The sequence below is a fragment of the Ptychodera flava genome, chromosome 19 (genome assembly GCF_041260155.1).
Source record: "Ptychodera flava strain L36383 chromosome 19, AS_Pfla_20210202, whole genome shotgun sequence".
NCBI lineage: Eukaryota > Metazoa > Hemichordata > Enteropneusta > Ptychoderidae > Ptychodera > Ptychodera flava.
The window spans coordinates 21,135,430-21,161,706 of record NC_091946.1 but is presented as its reverse complement, the minus strand read 5'-3'; the positions used below and the strand labels follow the sequence as shown (position 1 = coordinate 21,161,706).

Here is a 26,277-nt window from a genome sequence, read left to right as displayed (position 1 = left end):
ATGAAGAAAATCTATGCCCCCTCATATTTCCTGGGTTTTTTTCCATGCTCCCTTTCAATATATACATGCATGCTTACTCACTAAACTCACTAAGACATATACAGTCTGACAAGTTTATCAAACTTTGCAGGAACAATACAGTGGTCATTTAATCAATGATTCAACAAAACTTTTCAGAGTTACAATTAAGTGGCCATAAAAAGCATGTTTTGCAGGGACTGCAGGTGGCATACCTTAAGGAAGGCTAGTGATGAAGAAATCAGGTTGTAAATTTCTGAAGAAAAGTTGATTATTAAACATGAAGATTTCTTTCATAATGACCACTATAAATGATCTATTTTATTGCCCGTTTCTTGATTATTTTGACGATTACTTTGTCCAAGATGTTGTTATTCAGTGGTCCATATCAAACACTTTGGTAGTAAATTCTGCCAAATTGTTTTGAACATTGCATACTAGTATCAAGTACTCAGAGGAATAATTAATATACTATTTACTAGACCCTACGTTTTCTGGAGAAGCCAATTTTAGGTTTTTGGGAACGCCAGGCCGCCAGGTCACGTGACCAATCTAAACTTAAGGATAACATGCACTAGTACTCGTATGTACCTATTAGCCCTGCAAGTTTGAGAAGTGTATGTTTAGCACTTTCTGAGATCAAGGGGGACCAAATGGTTATTAAGGTAAGTGACAAAGTTATTCATTGTATTGTAAGCTTATGAGGTTAATGATCTAGCCACCGTCTAGCCCTGGATGTATTGGCAGTTGTGAGACGGGCTGCCGTTTTACATTCGGACGCTCATGTGGGACCCATAGAATGCGTCCATACTGGTGAGCAGCATATACCTCCTTGGCTAGATCATTAACCCAATAATTTTACAATACAATTAATAACTTTGTCACTTACCTTTCGCGATCAAGAACACTGAAAGAGTGATACATTTTCCGGATGCAATCATGGGTCATGGAGCGAGGGTCTTGCTCACCAAAACTTGCCAGCACCCTCATGTGTTGGTGACAAAATCATTGACTGCGACGCCCATCTAGGAGAGAGAAACAATTGAATGCGACGCAGACTTTGAATGCGGACACATATGTGAGAGAGAAACAATTGAATGCGACGCAGACTTTGAATGCGGACACACATATGTGAGAGAGAAACAATTGAATGCGACGCAGACTTTTATGCGGACACATAAGTCAGGGAGAAATTCTAAGTCTGGGAGAAATAACTACATACGAAGAACACGTAGTTTTGGGCCACCGTAGGTTTCCCTAATAATCTTTGGTTTTCACAAAATTCAATATGGCAGCCAAACTGCTTGACTGATACAAATGCCTTTTGCAAACTTAAAATTGCTCACACTAAGGATGATATGTGTAAAATTTCAGTTCAATCAGTGTGTTGGTTCTGGAGTAGAAGATTTTCAAACATCAAATAAAGATTTCAGGGAAATCCAATATGGTTGCCAAAGCACGTGAACGATCCAGATGCCTTTCCCAAACTTGAAACAGATCACACTCAAGATGATACTTGTAAAATTTCAGTTCAACTGGTGTGTTGGTTCTGGCATAGACCCTCGAGGAAAACGGGACAGGCAACTGCTGAGGTTTCTTTATGCGATCTATCTTGGAATATATTAACTTTGTTTGCCAAGCGGTCCCCGACAACAGTATTTCGTACTTAACACTGAATCTCATTAACGATCAAACTGACGTTCTGAATATGTACACTTTGCTCTTGCATGGCACGTTCCGAGTAATGACACAGAGAAGTTTGAGGGTTTTTTGATACCAGTCATGGTGAATGTTCTGGTTACGATGAAGATCACATTTGGGATTCTAGCCGAAACCAACAGGAAAACACCAGACGATAAAAACAGTGTACATTTAGCCATAGACGCTACAGAAAACTCTTGCTAGGTATCGACAATATGAATTTACATTCCCTACCATAAAAATCTCCGATAACAACAAACATTTACAAGTAAGACAGGTCTACACTTCCCCAGTCCTGCGAAACGAAAATCTGACCTTTATTTCATCTGTCACGCAAAATTTGACGAAAATCAGGGTTTACAAAAAATGGCTATTCCATCGGAGCTCAAATACACGACCTCTAACATTTTGGTACTGTTTTAGCCTAAAGAAACACCAAAGTTCGGATATGCTACACATGTCTACACCCGCAAAGTACTAGAAAATACATTTTTAACACTGACTTTTGCTGTCAGCCGAAACTTTGCGATAAATCGGGACTCTACAATGGTTGGTGGAGTCAGAAGCGGTAAGGTAGACATGCACTTACACAAAGCATAACGCTGTCCTCGCAAATTTGGCCGTTCACAGTTTTCAAACAACAACATTTCAGTAGTTAACATACATACTTTGCCGAATCATGGAGCACTCCTCACACAGAGAATATTCCGACGGTTCAAAAACTGCAACAACAAGGGAAAATTCGGAGATACACGGACGATTGCAGAATGTAAACAACTCTGTGATGTCAACTGCTGTGAAGTCTGGAACTGAAGTGATATGTGTTTCGGATTTCTATCTCAAAACTTTGTCACTTTACAGCAACATATTGACTCCCTACAGACTTCTAGTTGCATCGAATCTCGCTACCAATATGTAAAAAGTACTTTAAAACCATTTTGACGAATTCTTCTCAAAATAGTTGTAACACGTTTCTTTCTAAAAATGGACTTGCGGGTAATCCGAAATAATTTGTAATCCGAAAACGTTATTACCGTATACCCTCATGCACCTGTCTATGAACCGGACGTTGTGCAGTCGATCGGGTCCAGCTTCATTCCGTCCCCGATCCATTAACACATCTTAATTATTCCAAGTAGGATCGCACGCTGCTAATCCCACAGACCCTTTGTTCTCTATCGCAGTTGCCTGTCCCGTTTTTCTCGAGGGTCTATGGTTCTGGAGAAGAAGATTTTTAAAGATTAATTGTTATTTTTCGAAAATCCAATATGGCGGCTAAACCACGTGACCGATCCAAATGCCTATTGCAAACTTGAAAGAGATCACACTTAAGATGATACTTGTAAAATTTCAGTTCAGCCGGTGTGTTGGCTCTGGAGAAGTAGATTTTTGAAGATTCAATTACTATTTTTCGAAAATCCAATATGGCGGACAATGTCATGTGACCGCACATGATTTTATTTGCAAATTCTTAAAGTCAAGCTGCCCAAACCAAAAGGTCATCTGGAGAAGCTATCTTAGGTTTTTGGAAAATCCAATATGGCCGCCAGGTCAAGTGACCAATCGAAATTTTATATACCCGGGGGCACAAGTACTCATAGGTACCTATTAACCCTGCAAGTTTGAGAACTTTAAGGTAAGTCGTTTTTGAGTTCTACGTCGACAAAAAAGTTACCAAAGAAGAAGAAGAAGAACAAGAAGAAGAAGCAGAAGATTTTGATTTTTCAAATAAACGTTTATTACTAAAAATAGTCTCCTGTACAGACAAGTACATATCAAAACAATTCAAATTTTGAGACAAAAAGCAAAAATGAAATCTGACAAATGCTTTATAGCAAATGATGGTCAATTACTGAAAACACTAAACAAAATTGGACTGTAAAACATCAGCAAAAACTGCAAAATGGCTATGATACTGATGCTGGAGCGAGACGGAGAGAACTGGTGAAAAGGCAAACAGGTAGCTATATCACTTGCAACATGGGGAAGGAAACCAATTAAATCTGAAAAAAAAGCACAATTTTGTTAATGACAAAAGGCAAGATGCGAGGTGCATGAAAAATCTCCACTGAAGAAGCAGAAGAAGAAGAAGAAGAAGAAGAAAGGACAGGACGAAGAATATTGAACTCCAGTAAAAACAATAGGGGCCCAAGCCGCAAGCCTTGGACCCCTAAAAACCCCCATGAAACCAAAAGGGGCCCAGCCGATTGGCTTGTATATGTCACCTGTAAGTAAGGCACAACCAAAAGGAGGAGTAAGGTGTTTTTGGCCCCTGTATTTTATCATCTGACCTATTTTGATCGGGTGGGTTGCCCGGTGGTGGCAGTCCCCAGGTTGGTGGGTACCCATGCGCGTTACCAAATTCACGGAAAAGGGGATGTTTTTCTTCAGTCATCTCGGAGATTCTAGGTCGGTGAAATCGAGAAAAAGGGGTACTTTTTCAGAGTAACCTCCGAGAAACACGAGGGACAGTAGATGATGGGAGGTGTATTGTCACACAGGAGCCAGCAGAGAACTCCAGATCAAACGGATAAGGAAGATGATTGTCTATGAATGTGACTAAAATCAGGTGAGGACAAACATTTGTGATGTATGTACATGTATACAAAGTCAACCTCCAGGGTCAACCCTGGAAGTCAACATACTAACCTCCTAGATTTCGTAAATAAGGCTATGTTTTTTACAGCTAATTTCTCCCAGATTTGCCACAAATAGGGGGTGTTTTTCTTAGAAATATCCTAAGAAAGGGGGTACTTTTCAAACTTGGGTAACAAGCATGGGTACCCACCAACCCGGGGACTGCCACCACCGGGGTGGGTTGTGGTCAAGTTGTAGGGGTAGGGGACGTTTGTGTGACCTAACTGTCAGGAGAGCTTGACCAACCCGACGAACGTGCTATCGCGGCTCATGTTGATGATACGGTTGGGAAACTGTATGAAAACTCTGACTTTGCTTCCGTGTTGTAATCTGGTCAGCCCGCCTGTAAAGCACGTGTTATACTTCGCCCCTGAAATGGCAGTGTGGGTACAGGACAGGAACGGCTCGTCATTGATATGTACGGCATGGCTCATATTCTTGTCATCGTAATATAACACCTGGAAGCAGATAAGACATGTTGTCATGTTTAGGGCTCCTGGGCTAGGATAAACTTTGCCTGTTATGTTTTAGCCTCCATCTGTGTACTCTTTCACTTCGCAAAGTACCATACTATCTCTCTCTAAAAATTTTAAGGGCAATTCTCACTCGCTGCCTTTCTTAGAACTTCTCTCCAACATACACTTCACGTAGTGAACTATTGCTTTTTTCTTTTATATCTACGTTTCTACGAAATGTATTTTCCTCCGAACCTATCACTGAATTTTAATTAGGCCAAAAAAGGTCGTTTGAGGGCTGTGTTGAACTTCAGACACGAAATGAACAACGACTTCAACTTCAGATTCGGTCTCCAGGTCGGCAAGGCCTCCCGTATGGCAAGAGTTGATCTGTGGCTCTGAACCATGGATATAATTACTACATCTGAAAATCATCACACCATCAACTTTAATGTACTGGGCCAGAAAATGGTTACCGCTATACGTTACCTAAAAGAATAGACAAAGGAAAGAGAAGAAAATAACGTAAGTTGTTGTTTTTTGCAGGAATGAATTGAAAAGTCAAATTTAACTCATATGTACATGTAAGTTAAGAACATCACCAAGCACGATGTTGAACATCACCGAGCACGATGTTGAACATCACCAAGCACGATGTTCTGTGGAGTTCTAGCTAACAAAACTTGTAAAATCGTCTCGTCTTTCTTTGTTTTTAACGCACTCGATATGGTTGATAAATGTCTTTAAGTACAGACAGAAAGTAGCTTATCAGTTTCAAATGTATCTTGCAAGTATAGTCTAATGATAACGTCGGGTGTTCAAACATTTTGGGGAGCAGACCTGAAAACTGTTATTAACTCATTAACAACGATAACGTTGTAAAAAGTAACATTTCGGGCTCCTTGAATCACAGTTGGAAAAATTCACAAGTTATTTATTTTCAGCATTCCACTGAATGACCTTTACCTGACTGTATACATAGTACAATCCGCCCTCTTGCACCGTAATTTCTCCGGCTTCATTCTTTGCGAATTTATGCTGGTCAGATTCACTCATCCAGTCGGCAAACTTCCAGAAATTAATTGTACCATCTTCTGATGGGGGAAAATCAAAATTCAAAGGATTAGTTGATCGAAAACTGAAATTACCCAATAATAAAGTGAAGCTGTATCATACTATTAATACATGCTCTACCGAACCTGAAGGCGAAACAAAACTTTATTGTTAGTGTTGCACTGATGCAAAGTGTGAAAAGATATTGCTCGAGGCGATTCGACTAAATGTGTCTAGCTATTCAGCAATGATAGCAAAATTGAAATCTGTTATTTGATAGAGACTCTATGCAACAGCTTGCGAACTAGGAATATGGTGAGTAGAAATTAAAACAAAATCTTGGACTTCTCAAATAATACTTTAAGATATATGTTAAAACTACTTATGACACCAGATGGTGCTTAGTTTTCAATTTTTTTATTCTGTTTACTCCGAAATGGGTTGGTGAAACTTACAAGGAAGTTAACAAAGGTGAAACTATTGTTTTTCTCTCTCTCCTATCGTTTTGCAACAGACTACCTTCTTATTTGTTAGTTTTAAGTTGGAGCCACAGATCTTGCCAACGCAATGCGTGCAGAGTATACATGAATATTAGAAAAGATGCTACCTCTAGGTCAAACTTTACAAATATATAGAAACTGCAGCTATACTTTTGGTGACATTTCACCACTTTTCATCATTATTCTCCTCCCTAAAGTATAATGAACTACAAAGCTAAGAGACAAGTGGATTCTGGTCCGGCGGACTAGAATTCAAATGTAAACAATGACAGTACATTGTACACACATACATAGGCGCTGTGTTTACGAACTAGTTTGTGTTTCAACATGCTTTGGGGAGTAGAGAAAGAACGCTACTGCTTCTTTAAAATATGAACACTTTTCACAAGCTGAGAACCCAGTCCAACCGTCCGGCAACTGTGGCGCCCTTACCTTCAATCCGTATTGAACCTCCTAGTTCGATATCGCCCACGAAATGAGCTGCTACGGTGCTCAACTAGTGAAACAAAATGAATAAAACGAGTCAATCGACGTGAAGCTGAGAGTCACGAATGACACTCACGTGGGCCGGTGTGCACGGCTGCTTCGTTGTCGCCTTCGAAATGGGCAGAGAGTAGCTGGTAAAAACAAACACACACAAAAAATGTAACTTTATGAAGTCACTCGTTTTGGTTGTGGACTTTCTCTGTTTCTGTGACTTTGTGTACTGCCAAACGTCTATGAACAAAGTTGGCAACCGTTTGTTAAGTGAAAATTTCATTATCTTGTACTCAATCACGGTTCACATTCAGTTATGTCTAGTGCAGAAGTCGAAACAATAAACAACAAGCAATAAAATGATAAACGTCATGCAGAATTGACACTATTAAAAATACCGCTCAAATTTGATCAGAATTGGTATATACCAGTATGGGTTACCAATGATCAAGAATAAATGTTGTTTCTATCTGTTCAGTGGAGGAAAATTCTATGTTGATGTTATGGCAATGATTTCTGCACAGTACAACCAGAAAAACAACAAGAAATATTTAAACCAGAAAAACAAGAATGACAAAAGTAATTAAGGTCTAACTTTAGGTACTGGAGGTCAACTTAGCAACATGCATAGCAGAAACAAGCCCCTCTTAGTTTAGTATAAACGGTCTTCCCCCATCTACTGTCTATGGTTGCAGCTGGTCTGTTAATATGTAACAGTTCATAAACAATGACAGGAAATGACTCAAGATCAGTGGAGTTTGCATGTTTCTCACTCAGGCATGCCTCCTGCACATTTGCAGGATTTCACTTTTTCTTACCTCATTTGCACATTTTTGACACTGATGTGTTCATTTGAACAAATTCACATCTCAACCCCTGCATCTACCTGTACACCAAATACTGAGATGGTAGCTTTGGCGGTATGGGAGCCTTTGTGTGTGACGGACATACATCCGCACATACCCACAAATATACAGACATACAGACATGCAAATCAGATGCAAATGAACTGATTCAGCTTATACGATAACCTCACATTGGTACACCAAATGTGAGCTAAAAATGAAAACACGCAAGCGATTGAGCGTAGGACTGCGTTCTCAGTGACCACAGTGCGATCCTTTGAGAAGAACCGATGTGGCGGTTTTGGAGAAATAATAGTGAACTGAGCTATACTTACTCCACCTCCTGAAGTAGGTTCACCTGTAACAGTAAAAGTAATCAAAGTTATGTCAAGTATCACACATGTTTCGTGTTTATATATGGGTCCACGCATAAGGTATATGCTATGCCATGTCTCATAGCTTAAACCTTAGTTCAGCCATAGCATGCGAAGAAGGTGCCTTGCCTACTTACTGGCAAAAGCTATTGTAAGACAAGCAGGAAGACAAGTTTATAAGACAGAAAGCACATGGACTGTATTCCGACCACAGTGTACTGAATTATGAGAATGAAAACACCTTTATTTCCTTGAATGATTCTTTACACTGAAACTAGACTTTTAAAATAAAGGACCGTCTGTAGCATTTTAAAAAAAAGCATGACCTCATTGTAGTTTTCCAATATCAGATCAGATGCTCCCCCCACCTACTATGCTTGTAAAAGCTGTTGTAAGACGAGCCCATAGAGACTTACCCAAACTTGCTCCCCCGGACTTTCCCCTACGGCCAGGAGGTCCCGCTGGACCTACTGGACCAGGAGAACCTTAGCGTAGACAAAATAAGTCAATGAGTGAGGGTTCTCTTTAAAACAGAATGCACTCCACGGACATGTTGTTTTGGATACTAAAACTTAAACAATTTTTACGGCCTGCTGCTTATGTGGCCTCATTTTGAAGGCTGGTGGAGTAAATAAGCTTTCCAATGCCTTCGGTTTGTGTGTATCAAAAGATATATTTCGCGAGGCACTTATTACCTATAAAGTGCACGATGCTCACACAATAGCTTCTTTATCTATGACACTGATATTTATCTCGAGTGATTGTAATGCCATAATTTGTGATTGCTTGTGCGCTTCTTGTTCTATACTATAAGAGAGCTAAAACTGTTTATGGGGTAATTTATTTAATTGGTATGCAACTACCTCAAATTTGATATTGACCGATTGATTGTTCATGGAGCAGAAATAGCTTCAATTGCACTTATCACGCAATCATGTATTGATTTGTCCAACAAACGTAGGAAACAACACCAATGGTTGGTACAATGAATGTAACGAAAATCGTTCCTCTATATACCTCAGTTAAATCCAATTCATTCATTCATTGTGTGAATTTTGTCCTTGGTTTTGAAATCAAAATCATACGATGAAAGGTGTGCAATAAGTATTTCCATAGTGACAGACACCAAGACTTCTCCCTTTTCTTCTGTATCTGACTCACCCTTTTTTCCCTTCGGTCCTGAGTTCCCTTTCGCCCCAGGTGCACCGGGTGGTCCTGGATCTCCATCTCTTCCTGGTAAGCCAGTTGGACCCTCTTTTCCGGGCTCCCCCTTGGGACCAGTGAATCCAACGGGACCAGGCGGTCCGGTGGGACCTGGAGGACCTTGGTTTAGACATATTACGTTGATAAGTATGAAGTACTCTTTCACATTCAAGTTCCCATGTTTTTAAAATTGTTTGTGAACTTGCTGATGTTGACCTTGAGCAATAGCAATGGTTGTTTTAAAGGTTGTGTATGTGGTGATGGTTCTTTCTCATTTAGACAGCACGTGGATACTAAAGTAAACATTATACAAAGATGGACGAATAGATACACAATTTTATGAAGTTCCAACGATACCTATGCCTGTAGTCACTTAGCAGAAAACTATTGTTTTATTCGATGTTCAGTTAATGTCCATGGATCAAGAACGATTCCGTTTCATCATGAGTCATCAAAGATAAAGAAAAATAACAATAACCATACGGACACAGTTTGCACCCCCGCGGTGGGAGTAATAGAATCTCAAACCTCCAAAGACATGGGATCAGATATCTCTCCCCAACGAGTGTGAGAAATCTGATTCCAGGTCCTTAGTGTGTGAGATACTTTTTCTCACATGACCACAAAATGCGTTAAATTCACACTCGAAACACTAAATGATTATATCAACAGTGACTATCCTACTTCGTTGCCATATACTATTCCGCGTCACGAAATATAATCCCAAATTTATATCAGGTCACACGCTATGCTAACGAGCGGAATATTGGCGATTCTTCCTGGTTTTGTGTGAGGCCTAGCAGCCAGGCGACGTTACGTTGCCGTGAGTATGTGGGGGTTCGAATCCCGTTAGGGTTATTGTAAAAAATATATTCCTCTTTCAAATTCTGTTTGAGTCTGTCACTGACGAAGTACAACATTATCCAAAATCGTGACAACGCTGACGTCTGCCTCTGCATTGTGACCTGATTACTTTGTAGTTCTGGGCATCGCGCCATTGGATAATATTTTGCACATGGAGCGAAAGGCCGTTTATTATCCAATCAGAACTCGTGTTATATATGCCGCTTTCGTGTATGCGCGTTTACACACAGTGTGGGATTGTTTCTGTGAGTGTGGGATCGATTTTCCCGATACAGGTGTTAGTAGGATGGGCGCGCTTATTTGAAGTAACAGCCCAACAAGGATATCAACAACAGAGTGAACTCGTATTAGGAGATGTAAAACAAAGACAAAGGTCGAGTGTGCATGGCTTATGTTTTAAGCAGACTTTAACGTCTCGAAATATTCTTGTACGTTTTATGTGATTTTTCCCTTGGTTTACAATCTTTTGTGTGTCTTGAACGAATAGTTTGGTTGAATAAAACAAAACTGCATTTTGATCTTTCCCGTGTTGATTTGACCAAACTCGGTAACTCTGATGAGCAGAAGATGAAAGATGTAACACTTTTCAGGAATGGTTCAAATTCTCGCAAAACTTTAGTAGGTAGTTTCAAGGATGGCGGCCCAAGTATGTCTGATATTTATGCAATCTATAAAGCACAGAGAATCAATTGACTCCGAAGATGTTTCGACAATGAAGTGTTACACCTTTTGAAACTATCTTTGACAAAGAAACTAAAATCAGTAGGAGGAGAGCACTTTTCAGTGTAATTTTGATTTGAAATATCAGACTTAAATGAGCATGTTAAAAACTTGAAGGGAGTGAAAGGGTGGAGTTTTACGCAAAAAGGCATTTTTCCATCAGAGTATCAGATTCGGATAGAAGGTAAATAATAAATTTAAATAAATAAATAATTTAATGATGCTGGATTTTTTCTATCTTTCTATGTTTCATTTCATAGAAGACGAATAGTTCTTAACTGGAATACATGTACTTCAGCAACTAGGCTTCCACAATATCCTTTTATTTATTTATTTATTTATTTATTTATTTATTTATTTATTTATTTATTTATTTATTTATTTTATTAGATTGTGTTGTATTGTTCATGCTCTCTCAAAAGAGTGGAAAGAACATGTCCAATTTTGATGTTGAAAATCAAGATCAGGATATGTACAGTTATTGATAATATTGCTTGAAAGATTGTAAAACTAAAATCATCACTTCTTCAATAGTTTCGAAGTATTGTATTCCTGCGAAAGCACAATCTACTTCGGCCATATATTGAAAACCAATATTCAGACTCCCATTTAACCTATCTTGGATACAAAACTGAGAAATTTTCAGTGCAAGTTGACACATGCTATTCTCATGACAAATTATTATTATTTAAATAACATGACGCCTGTTGATGTTCCATCTTCAATGTGTACATTTCTTATATATCTGTGAAGCTATAATTAGTTTCTGGCAAACTGTTTTTGATACATGCGGAAGATATTTTCATATTCTTTATTTGCATATGGTAACTGCAGGACAAGTTCTTTACGGAGATGTCACTTTACCAAGCTCTCTGTAATTTTCTCATATTGACTGCTAACAGATGCATATATATTTGTAGATGTGATAAAAAATCTAAATTTTTTCACATTTTAAATCCTTTCTTTAAGGCATTCACAAAGTAGGGTTATTTATAGCCAAACCTACAGGCAAGCTTGACAAACACATGAAAAAGTGGGAGGACGTTTTACAGGTTTTTAATACAGAGTAAATGGTATTGTAAAAGTTCACTGAATATGTAAAGTTGCAAGCACTTTTGTATATTTATGTTGTGTAAACTTTTTGTTGAATGCAATACAATTTAATAAAAAAACTCTGATGAGCAGTCACAAGAGGTCAGCCTATATAGGAAAGTTAGTTAAATATGCAAGTACCTTGCTGATGTGAAAATGCTAAACAACTTCCATTTAAGCTTATATACAAGTCTATAGCACGTTTTATCGACTTTGATAAAATCAAGCAAGATATATCCCTAATTAGATAAGTTCGTTAAATATGCAGATTAGTAATAAGATGTTTTACAAAATCAAAACTGACTTTTGATAATATTATGTTGTAGTATCTACAATATACACAGCACGTTTCGTCAGCTTTGGTCATGTCAATCCAGATATACATCCCCTACTTAAAAAAAAATGTTAAATACGCAAATTAGTAATTAGTAAATTAGTAATTTGGTCATGTCAATCCAGATATACATCCCCTACTTAAAAAAAATGTTAAATACGCAAATTAGTAATTATCTAAAGTAAAAATACTAAATAACTTCAGTAATGTTATATCATAATATCTTCAATGTACATAGCACGTTTTGTCAACTTTGATAAAGCCAATCCAGATATATATCGGTAATAAGGAACGTTCGTTGAATATGCACATTTGTGATTAGCTGAAGTTAAAATGCTAAATGACTTTCAGTATTGTTGTAACCTTGTATCATGAATATACATATCGTGTTTCGCCAACTTTGATCTAGTTAATTCAGGGATATATGCCTAATTAGGAAAGTCCATTAAATATGCAAAGTAGGGATTGGCTGAAGTGAAAATGCTAAATGACTGTACATAATGTTGTATCATAGTATCTTACATGTACATAGCAAATTTCGTCAACTTTTGTTTAGTCAATCAAGACATATAACCCTAATTAGGAAAGTTCATTAAATATGCAAATTAGGAATTTGCTTAAGTTAAAATGCTCAATGATTTTCAATAATGTTGTATCACAGTATCTTCAATGTACGTAGCAATTTTCGTCCTCTGTGGTCGAGTCAATCAAGATGTATAAACCTAATTAAGAAAATTAAGAATTGGCTTCGGTAAAAATGCTTAGTGACTTTCAATAATGTTGTATTATAGTATATTCCATATACATAGCAAGTTCCGTCAACTTTGGTCGAGTCAATCGAGATATATAATCATAATTAGGAAAGTTCATTAAATATGCAAACTAGAAATTTACTGAAGTACAAATGCTAATGAATTCAATAATGTTAAATCATAGTATCTTCGAAATATACCAAGTTTCGTCAACTTTGATTGAGTCATTGTAATTACATATCCTATTAGAAAAGTTCGTCAAATATGCAAATTAGCAATTAACTTTTATGTTGCACCTTTATGTCTTTGATGGTTGATAGATCCTTGTGTGATCAACATAGCAAATCTCATCCAATTCTGTGCATAGTATGTCTATTTTTCTGAAATCATTTATTATGCAAATGAACATAAAATATGCAAGCCATATCCTCCAAAAACTTGTCAGTTCTTGCCATTTTCATACATAATCTATGTACCAAATTTCATTCTGATCCGATGAGCCGTTCTTGAGATATCGCGCAAACAGACAGACAGACAGACAGACAGACAGACAGACGGACATCGCTGCGATATTAGCTCACATGTGTGAACACGTGAGTTGAAAATGATGAAGACAATTGGATTGTACACAGAACTGAATTGGTGTAAAGTACCTCAGGCTCACAAGCAAATATAAGAACCACTGAAACAGCTGTTGTATTGGCTATTTGACCAAAAATAGATTGAATATACAATGTATATGGGGGGGGGAGGGGGCTCTGTGCTTTTTTAAATGACCATATACGTGATTTCTCAAGAGTAAACATATGTTAGGCCAAAAAAAAAAGAAATGTTTCTGATCAGCGCGCGCGTCACCTGAACAACAGCGCGTCACCTCTTTTTCCGGTTTTGTGGCCGGCGGCCGCGGCAAACTACGTACTGATTGCTATGACACCAAAGCAAAACGGCTGAAGAGAAAGAGAAAATTCTTTGGGGTGCATGATCAGTGACTGCGTGAACAGTATATATGTGACTATATTGATAAAACTATAAAACTGAGTCTGACCCTCCTCCCTCCCTTGAGGGAAAAAAATTAAAAAAAAAATTCGCGTCGCCGCACCATTTTTTAAAGAAAGACCTGACCAGAAACATTTCTTTTTTGGGGGCCTTATGGTGCACATCATATAATCTGAATACTGGAGACGTTTAATCGAATTGTAATAACTTGACCGACTATGGACCTAGGTATATATACATACCGGAACAGTTTTCTTTCCATGATTTGAATGTTACGCCTGTAGGGTGAAGATATGACAGAAAGAAAAGAGCGTTATTAACTGTTTCACATGTTTCAGGGAACTGATCACACGAAAACTAATATCCGTAAATAATGGAATACCACGTGTTATTTTTTAAGCTAAAAACGAACACGAAACTGAACAACCTTTATTGATATGTTGCAAAAGTTTATCTCTCTACAAGATGCTACTAAAATGTCGAGATGAATTCTAACTGATTTTCAATACTAACCTGTTCTGTTTTCTTTCTGTCGTTCAATATTTGGTCCCACACTCTTCTCTCTAATAGCTGTGGAATAGAAATATTTTAGATAGTTATAGGATACGGGCAACTGCCCATACGGCTGTGGATAATATTGCCGTTATACTGTTTTGACTGTGATGTCTTCGCTAGGTGACTGGGTGGTCATACGTTGTGACAGACTTTGGTTGCAAGTTCGAATACGATCGAAACTTTACTGAATTTCTAAAAAACAGGTACATTTGCATTGTCATTGCTGATGAAGTGATCTTGTCCTAACTAAATTCACGTGCCAACAATTATATTTGGTATTGCACACATACAGGTTGTGTTGACAGAGTTACACATTAGACATTTAAACGTGAGACTCAGTAGAACATGACAGACAGACAAAACAAAAATACTAGAAAATACATCAAAAGCAAAGGCCAAAATGATACGACTGATGACGCAATATTCGAGGTGAGAAGGTTTACGATGAGATTATGTAAGTATTTGGAACCATAATAATCATATCATTTAAAACGGAGAGGAATGTTTTCGAACTTCGCAGTTACACCACACTTCATAAGCCCCCTTTTCGGTTGGGAAGTCGGGAGTAAGTGTAAGAGGTCCTCGTACTGGATTACACATACGTTTTTTTTTCGGGATCGAGTACAGGGCGGCACGGGGTCGACGTCAGGTCGGGTCGGGCGCAAGAAAATAAACTGTTTGTGTAAAATTGTCTTGAAGAGCGGTTTCGTGGCGAGAGCATTGGCGATTTTTTTTCTCCTATCTGCGGGCGAGAAATGGCTATTCTATCGTAAGGGTGAATTTTATTTCTTTTACTCAGTGGACAACTTGGAATAAAGTTTACCGAGGTGTAGTATTGCAAATTCATGTGGGGAGGAGCAGAGAAGCTTGGTAGTGAGGGAGAACGGCGGTGGGGGGCTTTTGAAACTGGGAGCTTTTCCGGTAGGCAGGAAAGGAAAAACAAAAATCAGTGGGCTGGACGGCATAAGGATTCTGGTAAGGACAGTACTAGTTGCAAACAGCTTTCACTGTCCCTCCGCTTGTCCCCCTAAATTTGAACGTGCTCCATGCCCTCATGCAAAACACCTAATATGAGTTTGACATACTTACTTGTAAAAAAGCCTAGGCCTCTCGATATTATTTCTTGAAAACGGTTTGTTGGTTGCTCTTGACTGGCCTGTGTATCGCCGAGCAATGCATGTCCCTCCTCTCGCTTCTGACGGTGATCCTGAATGAGCTGAGCTCGATGGTCGTAACCTTTGACCTCGCGAAAATGGCCATCGTCATCGTGATCGCCATCTTTCCAGTTATTTGACTCTGGTTGAGACTGTAGACAAAACAAAGCTTCTGGTCAACCATCTATCATTCTTAAAAAGTACATGTACTAGGATGCTTACAATGGACTTTTGCAAGATGACGCTAAAAGAATGTGTCGAGTTCGCCTATGCTAAATTTTATTTTACGAAAACAAACAATGTACTAGTTTTACTATTATTTAGCTACATTTAAAGGAGAGACCATATACAAACCTTTTCAAGCGCATTAGTCCGGCAGCCAAATCCACTTTTTGTCCTGAACCTTGTTTTAGGGTCTTAAGTTTTTTTAAACCGGATTTTGCTAGTCAAGATAACCAAAGTGAAAAAATAGTTACTGGATCTCTGTCAGTATTGAGCAATTTTAGATAATTAGCATAAACAAAATGGCCGCCAAATTATCACAAATTACCATTGGAAGCAGTAGAAGTAGGCTTTATACTGTTTTAATTTGCTTTGCTTTAATTTGTTTTAATTAGTGCTTCAACTAAAAAGGTTAGTTATCATATATGAATAAATTTAAATGCTAATTTGCATAAATTAACACAAAATTATCACAAATTACCATTGGAAGCAGTAGAAGTAGGCTTTATATTGTTAAAGTCTGCTTGTAAAAGCACATTTCTACTAGTGCTTCAACTAAAATAAGGTTAGTAATCATACATGAATAAATTTAAATACTAATTTGCATAATTAACACATAAACCATATTTTATAGGAAAGCTTGAACTGTACCAAAGTAGATTATAAACAAGCTACAATGAATGCTAAATGACTTGGTGCGGCAAAGGGGAAGGCAGCTCCACACACCCTACTATTTTTGTGGATATTCAGTGTTTTCCTATCTTACTCGTAATATGTTTAATATTTTCGTCTTCTATAATTTTGGACGCAGTGTTGGGACATCATAGTCTACAACGAGGTAAAAGTAGGCTCCGTGTTTCATACACCTCTCTCAACATTATACACGTGCCCGAACACAAATATAACCGGTCCAATAACTGGCAAATGAAATATACCAAAACAGTCTTACAAGGAATAATATCTCTAACAGAAAGAGACCAATACAACAAGCAAAGAAGCTCCTCGGACGTTTAGAAGAAGAAGTCAAATAACAACTTACATATAAACTCAAAATATAAGTTGTTACGTACAAAAAACTACTTCCCCAAACCAAACCAAAGGGCTCTTTTTCAGGGCCACCAAATTTTTCAGCCAAAGAACTACTATTGAAATACAATGGCCAGGCCATCATATTCAAAATAAGAGAAAATTTAACAGATTGAGGAAATCTTCTCTGATACTGGAAGCAAAAGAAAAGAATTAATTAAAGAAACAAACAAAAAATAAGACACACACAGGCGTACCAAATACAAATCCCTAAGAACTCTAAATGTATTAAAATATCTCTCGGAATATGAACAGCATGATTGGAACTAATTTGGGATAACTGGATTTTCATATTTGGTAATTTCTGAAAAGTGTTCGGTGCCATATAGCTTTATGTTGCAGTATCACAAATTACTTATAAAAACAAGTGTGTAATATAAAAGAAAAGCAGATTAGATTACATTTGAAGATTAAATCGACATTACGTCACCATCCAATTATCCCAAATTAGTTCCAATTGTGTTAAACTATTAACTCCTGAAATAACATTGAATAGAGGCTTAAAATTTATCCCTGGAAAATTCCGAAATTCATTTCAACACAACCAAATCTACCATAACATAGGCAGAAAAAATGCCATTTAAACACTATCAAATTGAACCAGGAATTTATCATAAACCATTAGATAAAGGCAGGGGAAATGGAATAGCAATATCAAATTAAACAGATTACATTGACGAAAGTCACAGACTTTTAAGCCAAAAAGATTACTATACAAAAGTGCATGTAAATGACAGCGACAACACGACCAGAAAACTACACGGACATGTACTAAAATAAACAAATAGACAAATGATACGTTCAAATATCATGATCCTTTGAATACACATAATATGCACACCAACGCAGTATCCACTCATATCATATCAAAAAGTCACCAGCATCAGCAAAATTCATTTGTCGTCACGGTCCAATTATTTGTGGCTGCTCTAGCCCAACACACAAAATATCGGAATACATAAGATAGACTATTTCTTAAAACTGATTGTACAAAACCAGCCAATGTACATTAAAGATACAACGGACTTTACCAACAAACTAAGCAAGATAACAATACAACATAATGCATTACTAGTCACTCTGGATGTAATCTCGATGTACACAAATACTCCACAAACTGAAGCAAGCTGTCACAAACGCACTTGATTCAGTATCAACTATCAATTACAGCTGTAAAATATAAAGAAAAGATCGAAGCGTTCCACTAAAGAATTACCAACAATAATTCTGCAACATAACACGGTTGAATTTAACAGAAACGTCTACCAACAGATTTGTGGCTGTAGCCTGGGTTCACCAGTTTCGCCGGAAATCGCTGGTACAACATTCTACAACCTTGAAACCGAGGTCATTAAAGTACACAGAAGCAGACTTCCTTTTGGAAACGATTTCAGAGATGATGTTCCATGATCTATGCGGGAACAGAAACTGAGCTGAATGTGAATTTATGGCTAACATCAATAAGTTACACTGAACTTTCAAATTTACAATAGAGTATTCTCCTCAAAGTGTCATTAATGATTTACAAAGTCAACGATACAATAAAGGGAGAACTCTCGACACAAAAACTCACACCAAAATAACAGACCATTTCAATATCTAGCCAGAAACTCGTGCGACCCAAAAAGGTATTTTTACTGGTTTAATTAAGGTAAATTGCTGAGATATGCCCGTGTAACAACATATAATAATAACCAAGACTTTGACAAGAAAGTTGAATTTACGACAAAAAACAAAAACAAAACAAAAACAAGGTTATAAGACCACAGAAATCGCACAATCAGAAATAGGGAGGTCGGGCACACAAAGTGCGAATCGTACCTCAAACTAGGAAAAAATCAATAAATAACAAAAGTAATATACATACGCAACCAAATACAGTCCACAAATTAGAACAAACGATATAAAAGCACTAACAATGAAATGGAAAATAATTGAAAGCGATGAACGTCTTCAGTTTTTGTTCCCTGAAAAACCAATAATAGCATACAAGAGAAACAAAAGTTAAAAGATGAATTACTTGTAGTAAGAGCCAAAATCAACGCAAAGGATCAACGAAAAGGAGAAAAACAAACAAATAAACACATTAAGTAAAGAACAAAAAAGTTCAACAACATCCAAAGGAAAACAGGCCATACACAGACAATACAAATATACAATCTCACACTGGATTGGATTCAGATCCAAATATATCAATAATAGTTTCGTTACTAAATGAACAAATGTAATTCTAGAGGTCATACACGAACAAAATAAGGATAACAATATTAAGAGACTGAAGAAGAACTCACATTTAAGAGTTTCGAAATGCATGTTGAATGGATCACAAATGATTTTGACACTACAGACCGAACGACGTCATAGTACATCCAAAAATAAATTAAACCCCCCCCCCAAAAAAAATACACATATTTAGAGTAACATACGAAAAAACTGAACATCCTCAAAAATAGTATGGTGCGTTGAGCCACCTTCCCTTTCACCTTTAGAGAACCCGAGTAACTTTGGAAATATCTTCTACAGTATAAGTTATTGTACTCCAAACCCGTAGTATTTTTCTGATACACAAAGTGTGACTAATCATGGATTCAATGTGACGTCAGCAGATTCCATATCAACCTCGAAAGTAGTGTAAATCACAACGTTTTTTTTTAAATGTACATAAAATGCAGTGATAGTCGAGCTAGGAAAAAGTTCCCACCTTACTTAATCATTGATTCGGGTTAGAAAATCACAACTCAGGTTGGTTTCAGCAAAGGCATAAAGATCACTAACTTACTTAGAAACATAACGGAGGCTCTTGGCAGAGTGAAAAACAATTACCAGAACACTGTCGGCATCAGTTATATCTTTTTACAAGTAAACAGACAAGTACTCGAAAATGGGCGAAGGCTTAACTATTCGGCTGCTTACATGTCTGATTATGAACATAAATTTGCAACAGAAAAAGAAGTTTATGTACGTGCTGTGTTAAAATAACTGCACGAAGTACAGTAAATGATAATAATGTAGAGTTACGCTTAACAAAGAATTGTTTACAGCTTGCCGCCATTTTGAAATTATGCAAATTAGCATGTCACTCAAATAATATATGCCAACATTTATGTTCCAGTTTGCCGTTAGCACCTGCTTGGTGATTGAACGAGAAAAACAAAGTAACACTATGTATGAAGCCATTTGAGTCTTCTTTCTCATACAAAGTGCAATAAGCTGGCGGCCATTTTGATTATGCTAATTTTCTCAAATTGCTCAATGCTGACAGAGGGCCAGTAATTATATTTCTTTTCGTGGTGGTCTTGACAAACGAAATCCACCAAGAAAAAAACTTAAGACCACAAAGCAAGTTTACCCCACTGGCTGCCTGACTACATAGTCAGTCTCAACAGAGAACTTCAATGGCCTCGATGTAAGGTCAGCTGTGCAACACTTCTCCCGTAACTCCAAAAATTCACTCGACAGTTGCAGAATCTGGCGACGACCGCTTGCCATTTCGTTTTGCATGGTGAAAACCACAACGCTCAGTATTGAGGCCCATATTGACAGTGCTATGACCAACGCGATGGCGATCTTGAAAATATTCGGATTATGCCAGCGTTGGCTGTTGCCTTGCTCCGACTTCGGCGTCGAGCCTATCGCGGCATTCAAGGTGGAAATGCGACCCGATTGCGTGTTCATGTTTTAGGCAAATACAATGCTGTTTTAGTTGTTGAGGCGCTCTCAGCGCGATCTTGAGTGCCTTGGCTGCGATTTAGTTGTCGAGGCACTGTTTATAGGTTTGTACTACTGGCGCAGTGAACAGGCCCTTCTTGGCAAGCGGCCCGATAAACATTTCTCAGAATGGAACTCCTTATCTGTGGAAACTGACCCCTTGCCAACACTTGCATACTTATAGCTGTAGAGCTTGTAGAGCACAAAGTATGGTATCAATACTGACTGGTGGCCGTTACCGATGTGCTGATATAGAAGAGGCGGGGTTCAATGTTTCGTTCGGAAAAAAATACCAACAAGAGTTATGCTCATGCGTTTATTGAATCAAGAATCTCGGTGTTAAGTAGTCGGAATGAAGACATTGAAGAAATTATATGGAAGAGGTCAGTACATAAGCTCAGTAAGATTTATATACCTGGGCGTATTAGACGAATTATCTGGGCTACATATGGATAGGTGAGGACAGGTGATGTCCCATGATAAAAACACTAAGCGACACTAGACGTGCATGTAACAAGTGGACATACCTGACGACATCAGCAACGATAGAAACAGAAAATGATTTCAATAAGCAAAAATACTCTAATTCTGTCGTAACCGGGAACCATACCTAAGCAACCTCATAGTTACTGCACCTAACACACGAGAAGAACATGGTTTCAACCTTAAAGGGCAAGTTAGAAATGGTCTCGGTTTGCCAAAGAGTCAATGGAAGGTTCTTCTATTGTACAGATTTTATTATCATCTATTCATTTTTTATGGTTGCGAATTGAACTCTTCGCTTTCGTTCAATTTTTCTCCATCGACTGTTGAAATGTAACGTAGTTTATTCATTTATGCAAAGCATATTAATGATGAAAGTTCGAAAATGCAAATTGTATGATAATAATAATTATCAGTGGAGAACACTGTTCATTTAATTATATTATGCATGCCCTGATGCAATCAGCGAAGTCAGAACACCTTTCCAGCGCAAAGCGGTGACTCCTCAGAAAGCTCTCTCTATAGCCTAATCATGTAAAAGCAGGGTACATATGGGTGGGTCTAAGCTATCATTCATGTGTCACATTATGGTCACATGGCACAGTCGACAGAGCAGGGAAATGTAGGGAGCGCCCTCGAGCGATGGACTCGTGAAAATATTTTCTTCACTGGCAAGTACAATCTCCCTTCCAATTTTACTACCAGTTGATTTTTAGTGAAGTGTTTGTAACTCTTGGCAGAATATTCGGAATATCTTAGAAGTTCCATTTATCTTCCAAACAGTTTTTGAATGATTCCAAAGAAGTTACTTGACAAAGTTGAAACCATCTGTGTTCCAGGACAATCAGTTTCAGCCACCGATGTTTTTTTTTTCTCTATGCTTTTTTAACGCTATCGCACCGAATGTCACCGCATATTTAATACGTATACAAGCAAATTTGAGTATTCTTTGTCGGGAGAAGCTTCTTCTTTAAGGATGAAACGTCTCTTCCTATTCCTTTTAAATACAAATCTTGGTGATTCAAAATAGTGTATCCTATCAAATGAAAGTCACAGCCAGTACAATGATCTTGCAGTGATCCCATAGGCACGGATAGGCTTTTCCATATCCGTAATGTTGCTCGTCAAGATACAAGATGCCTACACAATCATGATGACGCTTATTTTACGAACTGTTAGGTCAAAATTAACTTTGTGTGTGTGTGTGTGTGTGTGTGTGTGTGTGTATATATATATCAGATATATATATATATACATATATATATATATATATATATATATATATATATATATATATATATATATATATATATATATATATATATATATATATATATATATGAGAACAAATTTTACTGAACACTCAACGGCCAGTGGCCTTATGAACGATCAGCTAGTCTCTCACAGTGAGAGAGGCAGTGACAATGCAATGCTTGCGGTGGTGATACATATCGGCGGCCTCTAAAAAGGTCGTACCCTGACCTAATTTTAGCGCGGATTTCGTAATCACATAAATCGTTGTGCGTAGCTTGTCTGGCCGATTGGCTATTACCTCATCCATTCGAGATTTTGTCGGGGAATTCTCTGGCGCTTTTTTTTACTAAACAAAATCAGAAAAGCAAATTCTGAATTTGTAACATTTATAGATTGTGAAGTAAAGTAGAAAAATTTTGATGAAGTAAAGCTTAAAAGGCTTACCTTTTAGTCCACTCAGAGCTTAAAGTTACGTATGCACATTCTTGGAGCAACATGACTGGGTCACAATCACGTGCACCAGTGCAGTCGGATAGTCAGTGCCATTGATTTCTTCATTACATTTCATACACCGAGTGATCATATCTGGTCGAAATCGAAAAAATCCAGAATATACGGGGAAGCTTGTGTTGTGACTTGTCTCGAATACCAATGGTACAAGATCCCCACGAGGAAAGGGACCCTCACGATATACCAACAGCAAACATGGGAGGGGGAACCCCACCCTCCTGTACATGTTGCTGTTGTAGCTATAAAATATCCAGAGAGATGAAACGTGAAGCGACATACCGTCGCAGGTAGAGCACATACATCTTCTTGACATCACATTATAGTGTACCTTGTTGACATCAGACATAGGAGACGTACAATGTAGAATGCAACTCCGATAGACCTTTCCTCGGACCACCGCTACCAGCATGGTGAGCTGAGTGTGGGTCGACTGGGAATACGAATTAGCTTGCTGTGGAAATTCCCCGTCTCACAATGTCACGAAAAAACAATAGGCACCTTCTTCAAGTTTGGAAATCCCCACTTCAAAGGATTTTCATTGGATGTTATATCGTCACGTGATTTCTCTTTAACTTTAAAAACGACTCCCGTGTGATTAAACAAATTTTTATGTCAATACGTCACATCAATTAATTGTTCTAGTATTTGCAATGCTAATCAGTTGAGCCTCTATACCTGCCACACTGGGCTACATGCGCAGATGTCTGCCTGGCAGCGAAGACCAAAATCTACCACCTCACTCAGCGCCCTCAACGACGGTCATCAAGACTTTTTCCGAGAGGTAGTTTGCTACCATTTTTGGAGTGGTACTGTGACAATCAGCTATGTTAGTTGTAATTGTCTCGAATAATTCAAAAGTGTTAGCCTGTGATCCAGCGGTAAATGTAATCAAACTCCAGTGGTTAAACATAAGCTTTGAATTTTCAGCTTCGACTCAAACAAGAGTGAGTTGAAATGAAAGGTGTTCAACCGGCAGACTGAAATACAAGTTTCTGTACACCATGCAGAAGCCTAAAAGATATGTTTTGAAAATGTTCTCCATATGTTCATTACATCAGCAAAGATCGATTAAAGGGAAGCAGTTGTCGGAACTGCGCCTGTGCGACTTTCGTGTTTAAACAAATCTATTTCACGCGTGATATCTAGATGCATCAAGTCAACATAGCTGCAACATTTAAATTTTACGATATCCTTTTTTAACAAACATGTTTTAACTTTCATCAATCACTAACGTGCCCTAGATACAGTGTTTACATCGATCGTAGGGGTCCCTGGCAACCTTTGAGCAGAGTTCCGACGACTGCCTCCCTTTAAACATACACCTGCAGGATATTCTTCGAGTCTTGGTCCGTCTTGAGATTATATACGTTACTGACAACGACTTCACGCAAATTGTCAAAACAAGCCACTTGAGAACAAGGTATTCATTTTCCACAAACAGGAGCACATATCAACCTATAACTGACCTAGGGTTCAATACTTGGCCCTACACTTTTTAATGTTTATAAATGACATACCAAACTCTTCTGCCTTTTTCAATTTTAGGCTTTATGCTGATGATTCTAATCTGTTCCATTCTATCCACAACAGTTCGAATACCATTCCTCTTGCTGATGTTAGAAGTTAGAATTTCAAAAGGTTGTAAATTGGTGTGACTGTAACGAATTAACTTTAAATGCTGATAAGACAGTTTATCTGGTAATTGGAGGCAAGGAAATCTTAGGAAAAGCAAAGGTTCACTTTATTTGAAGGATATTACCTCAAATGAAGTTGATTGTACTTATTTTTGGGGGTCACAATGGACAATCAATTGCATCATGGGGAAACAAAATGTTTTTGGTTTGAAAAATGTAGATTAACCCTTTGAGCGCCAAAGTCAATATTTGTCACCTATATCAAAATATACACCAGTCGGGGTTTTTTCTAATTTTTGTTAAAATTTTGATAAAAACCTGAAGCCAATAAAATGTAATGTTCATTTGGTCCAAAATTGTCGAAAAAAATACAGAAAAACTCACGAATGTGGTAAAATGTAGCACACAATAATTTTGGTGGGAAAAATTACAGCACTCAAAGGGTTAACTCGTATATGTTGAGATTTATGGTCCCGCAAATAATTTTACTTACATTGGGGTACGTTCAAATCATAAATTTTTGATATTACTGTCATTCAAAAAAGAATTGTGCGTATTATATCAGGTAGTTCTGTTGCTCATAGTGCCCCTTTATTTAAGAAACTTAAAATTCTTGATGTGTATGAACAATTCAAGCGTCAGGTCGCAATTTTCGTGTATTATGTACTTCATGATAAAAACTTCCAATGCATTTCAAATACCACTTTTCCTCAATTGATCATACATACAGTTGTCGATCCGAAGAAAAAAAAATGTTCTCCATCCACCGAAATGCAGAACCAGTTTAGGGAAACCTCTATTAAATTTACTGGTACTTCGGTATGGAACAATATTCCAGAAGATATTATACATCAACGACATTTCCTCGAGATATAGGTTTAAACAAGGACTGAAAAGTCGTCCGTTGTAGCTTTGCTGTTTTTGACCAAAACTTTCAGGGGTAGTTCTCATTGTAATATGTATCACATTTTCCTGGCATTTCCTGTTCTTTGATTTCTTATTATTTGTGACCTCTCGGCAAATTTAGCAACATCTGTGTCCTCTTGCTTGCTGCATCAATTTTTTTATGGTTTCACTTTTTTTGTGATATCATGGAATAAGATCAATCTAATTATGTGTATGAGGCTGAACTCGATTAGTGACAACGAAAACTAATTTTCAGTCTTTTTCTCACGTAACATTTTTTTTATAAATCGCAGTGTTTCCTTACCATATAGCTTAATTGTATTTATCATTTTTTTAACCTTCACTTTAAGTTTGACGGTCAGGTCAGACTGCAAGCTCAAAGCACACCACTGTAAGTATTTGTAGAATCATAGTTACATGGTTGCCAGGCGTATCTGGAAAAAAGAGGATGTGACAAGGTTTATGGTCATAAATGGTCTTTAAAATTTATCACAACACACATCACCGTAAGCTCACCTGTGGATGTGGCGGTCAAGTTGAAGTAAATTAATTGAAGAAAAAGGGCAATTTGACAAGGTGTATGAAAGGGGGAAAGACCTTGAGAATCCATTACAACACTTTTCAATATAAATGTGGGAAAAGAGCCGTATAGTGACAGCCGATAGTACGGAGCTGCCCCGTCAAACAGGGCATTCCCTTCGAGCTGTCGAGGAGCAACAAACATGAGAGCGCATGCGCCAACTG

At 37.7% G+C, this 26,277-nt stretch overlaps 1 protein-coding gene across 1 annotated transcript; it reads right to left on the bottom strand.

Annotated features, from left to right (window-relative positions):
* Positions 1-3,433: 3,433 nt before the first annotated feature.
* Positions 3,434-16,098, bottom strand: LOC139118083 (ectodysplasin-A-like). Its single transcript, XM_070681378.1, has 10 exons — positions 16,081-16,098; positions 15,666-15,882; positions 14,535-14,591; positions 14,264-14,299; positions 9,222-9,383; positions 8,477-8,545; positions 8,022-8,044; positions 6,797-6,860; positions 5,778-5,905; positions 3,434-4,814 (listed from the first exon to the last, which is right to left on the bottom strand). The coding sequence occupies exons 1-10, from the start codon at positions 16,096-16,098 to the stop codon at positions 4,584-4,586; spliced, it is 1,005 nt and encodes a 334-aa protein (XP_070537479.1). The 3' UTR covers positions 3,434-4,583.
* Positions 16,099-26,277: the final 10,179 nt, after the last annotated feature.

Excerpts from the sequence above, each read along its gene's own strand:
- LOC139118083 (XM_070681378.1), bottom strand. Across the intron at positions 14,592-15,665 it reads AGGCCTAGGCTTTTTTACAA|CTATTAGAGAGAAGAGTGTG; the intron begins GTAAGTATGTCA and ends TCTATTCCACAG. Across the intron at positions 8,045-8,476 it reads GTCCGGGGGAGCAAGTTTGG|GTGAACCTACTTCAGGAGGT; the intron begins GTAAGTCTCTAT and ends TTACTGTTACAG.